The 8,768-nt window shown below is 40.6% G+C and overlaps 1 protein-coding gene across 1 annotated transcript; it reads right to left on the bottom strand.

Annotated features, from left to right (window-relative positions):
• Positions 1–7,685: 7,685 nt before the first annotated feature.
• lrrc3b (leucine rich repeat containing 3B) lies at positions 7,686–8,468 on the bottom strand (the record flags this gene model as incomplete). Its single annotated transcript, XM_079175538.1, has 1 exon — positions 7,686–8,468. The coding sequence occupies one exon, from the start codon at positions 8,466–8,468 to the stop codon at positions 7,686–7,688; it is 783 nt and encodes a 260-aa protein (XP_079031664.1).
• Positions 8,469–8,768: the final 300 nt, after the last annotated feature.

The raw sequence follows: 8,768 nt of genomic DNA, 5'->3' as shown, positions 1-8,768 counted from the left end.
TGTTACTCACCAAAACACAATAACTCTATAATACTTTACTTGTTACAACAGCAGAAAAAAGACTACACATTAATAATCAATTCCTTACTTTCTGTCACTCAGTCCTGGTTTGTCAAAAGGGGCCTTTAAACATCTCCAGAGCCTTCACACCCACACGTCACATCTTCTGTATTTAATAAATGCAGGGACAGAATGTGAGACACTGTAATCTCTTCACTGCCAGGTAGCCCACAGTTTAGAGATATTAATGACATCTTGGCAGAATGATGGGAACCCTTCTAGTCACACCATTCCCGACTGAAATCCGAGTTATTCATCCCTTTTTTGTAGTTGTAAATAATTTATCCTAATGTTTTTTTTATTTTTAAAAGGAAGTGAAAAAGGTACTTAAGGAAATTTCAGAAATGCTGATATTAGTCTCAGCTGGCTGGAGGGGTATGTCGGTGTGTTATTTGAGTGTGGAACGCTGGACGCTTCCCACCCTCAATAGTCGCCATCTTGGCTACGTAGCGGAAGAGAGCGAGAGGTCCCGGGTCCAAATCCCGGACAAGCCCCCCATATGTTACAACCCGGCTCGAAGGAACAACATAAATGGGAGACCAGACGAGTTGAAAGTGATAAATAAGCACATTTGTATAAAGGATAACGTTAACTAAAACAAAACAAAGCAAACATGGAGAGTCAGTAATCAGTGATGTCACGATATGGAAATGTCTTCAGCAAACAAAACGAAACAGCAGCCGTGTCAGCCAAGGAAGAGAACGTCCATGTTCAGGTGGAGAGAATATTTTCTTTCTATGGTACTAACGTAGTACCTACATGGTAGAAGCCTACATGTCGTGGGTAGACAGCGTGTCGGTGGTATTAAAGAGTGCGGATCGCTACGTCATCTAACTGGACCCAAGTGATATTTACAGGTATATGCCGTTTAATAAGCTGCAGCTGAGCTGCTAATCAGCTAGCCTGAAAACTTACGTTAACAGTGCACTTTTGTTTGGATGTCAGTTCAACAAGTTAAAGTGCGGGACAAGACATGTGTTTTTGTTAGATAAGAAGGAGACTTGAGCAGGAACGCTGTGGCTCTTTTGTTGGCGGCTCAGTGTGACCGTGTGCTCTGCCTCTGATAGAACGCTGACCTTTATCAATAAAACGTTGTAATTGGATTCAATTCAAGGCAATCCCGTCCCTCTATTAACACATTGTATCTATCTTTCAGTACCGTTGCCCTACAGTTAACCTTTAACACTTGCACAATGCATCGTCTCATCTCAAAGAGAGGCCTTTTAGATGGCAGTTGACCTCAGTTCTTCCTAACTTTCCCATTGATGAGAGCTTTATGGTTTTTATAGTATTTCTGGGCAAATATTTATCCTTAAATATTTCTCTGAAAACAAAAACAAGAGGCATCAGAACAACGGGGCCTGTGCAGACAGAAAGGTCACCTACGTTTGATGCCTTGTGTGTTGTTACACTACTCATTTCTGAGCTGTCACAATCCTGTAATGCAGTGCTCATTTACTGCCTAAAGCTGTTTATTTTTAAATCAACAGAGAGAGAAAATAAAGCCATGAACCAATGCATACCTCCTTTATTTCATTTTCTGTATGTCATGCTATTACAACACAACCATGATAGTCAGTGCTAACATTTTCATCCTCGAGTGTGAGTTTGTCTATCACATCCTGTCTGTGCACGGAAAACTGTGATATGGTACAGTATAGTTTAGTTGTACAGCTCTTTACATCAGCATGGTTGAGTCCGTTTATTTTTTTTTTTCTTCTTCTAATTTGCTAAATAAACCTAAATCGACAAATCCACTAAACAGAGAGAATCCTAAACTAAGAGAGGCTTCAGAACAAAGACCAGAGTTGGAGAAAGAAGACGTAAATAAAAAAATAAAATGGTGAGAGAAGTATTCAGGCACTTAGAAATACTCTCGGGTCCTTGGCTACACTGTGCTTCATTACATTGTACATGCATTTTAGAGCCTATCCTGATCCTGTCATGAGGAGTATGAGGTTGCCTCTACAAGACAAGGCTTTAGCACATTCAAGAACAACTAATTAAAGGGATTTCAAGTATTTCACACAACATCAACGTTCCTATTTACATGTGATCCTAGCGTTCTCTACTTACGTATTCTCATTGCATATCCCCTAAGACGTCATTTAACAACCATTATTGTACAAAGTCAGTGACAAACGAAACATGAAGCGAGAGGAAATTTCACAAGATATCAGCAACACCCAGTATCCAACATGTCACCGATCATGTGCAGGGATTCTTTTAGGTTCTTATTTAAAGTAGTTAGTATTTATAAAATGAGCTTTTTTTTGTGATAATCTATTTTCCTGTACTTTTACATACCAATCTTGTCTTTCATGTGGCTTACATTGGATTTCTCTAGGCGTATGTTCCAGCGGCCATGATGGAAAGGAAGCCATTTGAGAAAATGACAGCATCAATTTTCTCTTCACCCACTGCCGGGAACATTACTGTACACAGTGTTATTAAAGGGAAACGATGCATGCACTTGCTGCTTGGCTTGAATGGGGATGGTTGCGTTGATTTGTCATGACTGAGATGATCGCATACGTCTGCCATCCCCAACTTTGAGAAATCTGTCCTCCCCTTGAAAGGGCCCGGTAAGAATGAAATCGAGTGAAGGCAAACGGTAACAATTAACAGTAAACAGCATTGACTCTGAATGACTGAAGTAACCACAAAACATCAACAAGAGATCACTGAAACTGACATTTAGCCTTGTGCTTTCTTCTGATCAGTACAGATATACAAAGACTGACTGACGACAGCTGACTGAAGACAACAGGAACATAGACTTCACAAACTGAGGGAAGTAACGTACAGTACAACACAGCAACAGCCTGTTCACCAAATCCCTAAAACCGTAGATTCCAAAACATCAAATCAGACACTCTTAAATTCCTTGACAGAATAATCGTAACTCACTTACTAGCTAGTTTACGTCTCGCAGTATTCATCTGCAGAGGGAGTTTGCTCAATTGTCACAGAGAGGGTTCGGTTTTTAAGGAACTTCGGCCACGTGATAACCAAAAAAACAACAAAAAAAAAGTGAATGTGACCTCCACACCTTTAGTTTCCAACTCGCAACCTAAAGGGCGCACAACTTCCTCCATTGGCACTGATTGATGGCGTTAGATGTAACCAGATTTGGATATTGATGTCCTTGTTGTTTCGCCAATATAGCGTTCCTTACTACTGTTGCTTTGGGAGCCATTCACGAGGGTCTTGTCTTAGTGAACCAGCAGAGATCTTAAGGTGCTGAATGGTTTCTGGTAAATACTGATTCCCATTGACTTGAATACTTTGGCTGGTTCCCACTGGGATGCTTTATGCGTAATCAAACAGTGTCCATCTTGGTCTTAACTTGAGAATCTCACTCCTTGTAAGTATTATTAACGACCACTGGTTGTGACATGATTGAAGTTCCTGTTCAAGATAGCCATGTCAAGTGAGCAAACTCCATCTGCTGATGCAGAGTAGAGATTAAATGAATTGTACAGTGAGTCAAGATTATTTTGTGGAAACTATTCCCAAGGTCAAGAATTAACTGTCTCACTCATTCAAGTTTAATTTTAAAATGCCATTGGATATCTACTGTTCAATATCCCGTAACATTCAGGGTCTTCATCAATTACAAATTTCTTTTGGCAAGAATATACTGTAGTTTCCTGCCATAGTAATTCAGGTAGCCGGATTAATTTTCAAAACCAATGGATGTATTAGATAGCATTTGCTTTCAGCTAACTGTACCAAGTTTGTTCATGTTTTAAGGCATACAAATACTAGAAAAAACAATTTAAATGCACATGTTCATACAAGCAGAATGGCCAGTTTGGAGCCCAAATAATGCTGTACATTTTTATGTTGAGTAGCCCAAACTGGCGTGTAATGATGGGATTCTGTAGGGGTGCAAAGCATACACTGGTTGTCCGTTAAATTCTGAAAAAAAGGAAGCTGTAACGGACAACAAAGCTCTTCGGCTAAATCTGGAGGAACCTTTGGAATAGGACATGCCTTGTTGACCTGCAATGACATACTTGTTCTTATGAGACTGGTGCTAAAATGACGTATCCTACTGTTTTCCACATGCTCTATCTGGTTGAAACTGTGAAGCTATAGCGTCACCTCTGGCCACACACTGTTGGGTCTGTTCAGAAGAGGTCTTTATTGCTCCTGAAGCCACACCCAACAGCGATGTAACGCTGTGCTGACACACCCGGGTGTACACTTGTACATCACTGCAGCAAAGGTGAGAATTTAAACCACTGAAGGTCAGTTTGTGCAGTTCAGCTGTGATTTGATATGATTTTAGATTGTGCGACAAAGACTGCAGAACCTTCGGTGTTTCTATGCAACTGTAAAGAGAGAAGGGGGAATCAGAAACGCTGCACCAAGAATAAACTGATGATTGCTACACATAGCACCATAACCCAAAGTCATATGACAGACACACTTTCAAATTCAAGGTTTCTGCATCGTATGTGCAAATATTCTGGAATTTAAGTACTAAAATAAGATTAAACCCAGGCATAGGTTAAAAACACGTAACCCTGTTTTAATTACGTAACGTGACATATTCTTTGATCAATGTAAAATGAATTTTGATAATCTAAATAAGTATAGAACTGCAAGACAGATAAATCAATCTAATATAAATAAACATTAATCTTAGTATGCTGCAAACGTCAAGAGTGTTCTTTGACATTATTTACATATGTCTATTCAAATATGTCACATTTTTCATGATTGTTAATTGTTGTTTTGCTAGCCAGGACAACCTTTCAGGGCATGTTTATTGACCTGTTGGCACACAAAGACCGTAATGTGTTTGGGGATAGTGACAGAGCAGTTAATGGAGATGACTCACTGTTTGGCAGGTTGTGCAGCCATCATGACAAAAACTAAAACTCATTATATCAAAAAAGATATGATCATGTCATAATGATGTATTTTTCTTGTTTTGAATACAAACCACTTTATTAAGTATGAACAGGAAACGTATCACTTCATCCAGAAACGTTCTCGTTATTACACACAAGGGTGTAGGTTTGGTTTCATATTATATGAAATGATCTACTATTTCCAAAGTCAGCAAAGAACCTTTGAACTCAGTTACGATCAAATTAAAAAGCTTTTTTGTTAATTTACTGCATTATCTTTGATTGAAGGTCAGCTCTAGAATGAAGAGGAGTTTGTGTACTATTATTAACGTACTGTCTGCGGTCTTCATCACAATGTGCATACAGCCCTAACAACCTCCACCAAGAAGGTGGAGCAGCTTGTATGTTGCCTAAGAGGCGAATGTGGGGTAAAAAAAACAGTGTATTACAGTGTGGTGTCTGTAGTTTACTCACGATTGCTTGTAAAGCTTATTTACTGTGAGTGCATAGTGATAACTGAGGGCGACCATATTAACATTCAGATTAGAGCTACTTCCATCTGGGCTTTGGTGGTTGGAGAGTAAGAATGTGGTATCTCTTTTTACTTTATGACCATGATGTCATGGTTTGGTTGTTCGGCTAGAAATCAATTTAATATGTAGCAATGGACCGATATCAGTTTTAACGAGCTAAAGTGCTGCGTCGTTATAATAACAAATGTTTTTTTGTTTTAATTAAATATACTGATATTGTGTAACGAAAAGAGTTTCTTGGTATGACCGGATAAAGTGATATGTGGTTGTGAAAGTTTCTTGTTAAAACTCAATCATTTAGCATGTAGTAATAACAAAAAACGATGTCATTGTCTTGTCCACCATGAATACATTTTCCTCATAAAATCTCCTCAATTATTAATCCCAGAGCTACTCAGGAGCCTCCAACTAACCATGTCACCTGAACTAAAAAGCCTTATTCTCAAGCCTAAACACAAATCATAATTTGGATTAGCATTACAATTATAAAAACGTCTGTATAAAACGCATAATCCATAATGGCAGTATTGAAAAATAATGCATGCTATTGCATGGGCTATTTGCCCCCACATTTACATCCACAGACCACATTATTGTTCAATAGCTGCACAAAAGTAGATTATCCTGCTTACACCATGGCCACTTGCTACATTTAAAATATAAGTGTTGTTTCTTTATTGTTTGGGGCAGTACATTCTTTAAATATAAACTTTGTGTGGGCACTATCTTTGTCAACCTTGTAATGAACGTTTCATTCCTACTCCAACAAGCTCAAGACTCGTAAGACTTAAATTAGCAGCGTTCCAGCAATGACAATTCATTCATAATGCCAAAGAGAACATTGCATCAGACAAATGTGATTATCTGAAAATAATCCAGACCTTCTGACCAATCAGGAAGCTATGGAGGCCCATTTCCGCCCCAGTAAAGGAAAAAGCATATTTAAAATCCTAGGTCTGACAAAAATGAATGGTAAATGAAAAATAATGAGACAGCATGGCCCTGATCAGCTGCTGCTTTCCATTCCTTATCAGTTTTAGGTTGCTTTTGTGTCATGAACTTGTAAAAACTGTGACCCTGCACCGTGGCTGAGCTAATTCAACCGGACTCGTAATCGTGACGTAGCAGGTTACCGTTGACAAGCTAGCTAAAGCCAGCTAGAATTTTGACTCACCATCTATTAATTTTGACTTAAAACGTAAAGGTTTTGAAGTCATTTAATACATTTATCATTTTGAGTGGGAAGGGGAAACTTTGTTATATCTTCAACAGGCTGACGCAAAAGCCGAACATTGTTCATTTGCACCCACATTGCAACGATACGAAGACGGTTGAAAGGTTTCCCTTTAAGACAACATATCAACATAGAATTTGCACTTAGAAAGTCAACATTTCTACAAAGTATTTGATAATGTTGAGTAAGTCTTTATATTTCTAATCATTCCTAACCTTTCCTTTGTTTTGTTACAGAAATGGGCTTCCATAGCATCCAGCATTCTCTGTGTCTGCGACGTGGTTTTCTAAATGCTTCAGTAAGTGCTTACCTGTCTCTATTGTCACTATATTTTTCATTTTGAATTGGCTGAATAAAAAGCTCAAGGCAAGCAGGGATATAAGACTACTTTATATCTGAATACCCCATATCCAAGGCCTTACTGGTCTAAAATATAACACAATGTACAGATCAATTAGTCTCCATAAGCAGGTAATGGCCTCAGAAATGCTGTCAGTATAAATATTTAAGCTCACATTTAATTTTAAGGGGAATGAAAGAAGCAGTTGTGTTTGCAAAACTCAGTGTACATTTTAACGTGGGGCTTTGAGATACCAAAATGAAGGCTCTGGGAAATGAAGTTTAGGGTGTCAAGTCTTACAAATATATTTCTTTTTATCAGATATTCCAAATTTTCATCTATAAAAAGCCATTATCATGTCGATGTTTGCACCTGAGATTAAAATTTTCAAAGCTCCATATGCAATTTTTGTAGAAAAGACAATGTTGGTGTTTGACTAATAGACTCTCTGGCCTTCCTTCTCATCTCATCTCAGACCGGACATCAACAAACCCTGGTTAGAACATATACGACAGAATCCCTAAAATACAAAGATTTCTCAGCAGAGTTGATGCTCACGTCACCTAAAAGTTTGAAATAGTAAACACTACAAATGTGGGTCCTGTTACAATAAACATTTTGGTGTTCATTAGGTTCGTGTCACTTTCAAACTGTCAGACAACAGTGCTTATGTCGTCAGCCTCGTCGGGTTTCTTGGGCTTGCTGGGGAGAGACTTGAGGTACTCCAGGTGGCGTCGGGCGTCCTCCTGGTTCTGACGGACATAATACACTACATATGAAATGACCATGGCAAACCAGCCGAACATGGTCACCAGCATAGCGTAGTCTGTGGTCCTTTTCGCCAGGCTACAGAGGTCAGTATCCACCGCCAAGAAAGGTCGCCCCTCCTGGTCACGGAGCTCCGAGCTCCTGCAGAGGACCCGGGCGGAGGCCTCGTGGTTGTGGACCATCCCGCCGATGGCCTGCTGGAGGGCGCAGTCGCAATGCCAGGGGTTATCGTCCACAATGACGCGGGCCTTGAGCCGAGCGAAGGCATCCTTGTGTACGCTAGTGATGCGGTTGTGGGAGAGGTCCAGCACCTGTAACGTTGCCTCGATGCCGCTGAAGGCACCTTCCCCTAAGGTCTCCACCGCGTTGTATGAAAGGTTGAGCTCCCTCAGGAGCCTGAGTCCGTGGAAGGCTTGATCCGGCACGGCGCCTATCTGGTTGTGGTCCAGCCTCAGCAGGACGGTGTCGACCGGGAGGCTCGGGGGGATCTCTTTGAGGCGGGACTGACTGCAGGTCACGTTGAGGCCGTGGAGGTGGGGGTCGCGTTGGCAGAGGCAGCCCTTTGGACACATGCTGGCCGAGGGGAAGCACAGGGCCATGAGGACAAGGCTCTGAAGGAGCAGGCACATGGGGATGGAGCGCGACAGCCACAAGTCCAGCAAAGTCATACTGACCGGCCGTCAGCAGCATCCCGCCTGGGGCCACAACACTGCCACTGGTCCCTTACACACATCGCATAGTGGCGACTGGTCCTCACTGTCTGCCTACTGGGGATCCTGGAGTGTGAACAGATGTTATCATGCTGCGTTGAGGCCTGAAATAAAATTAAACAGAAATACAAGGTGAAAAAATAAGATATACCTTATATATACCTTAAAAGGTGAACCTTTAAACTTGTTGTTTCATCATCACCATGCAATTTGGATACTTGTGTTAGCTTGATGTAATTGTTGACAATTTGACAGGAG

Source organism: Pholis gunnellus (genome assembly GCF_910591455.1).
Source record: "Pholis gunnellus genome assembly, chromosome: 16".
Lineage (NCBI taxonomy): Eukaryota > Metazoa > Chordata > Actinopteri > Perciformes > Pholidae > Pholis > Pholis gunnellus.
The sequence above is the reverse complement of the archived record's forward strand: the minus strand, read 5'-3'. Positions and strand labels throughout refer to the sequence as shown.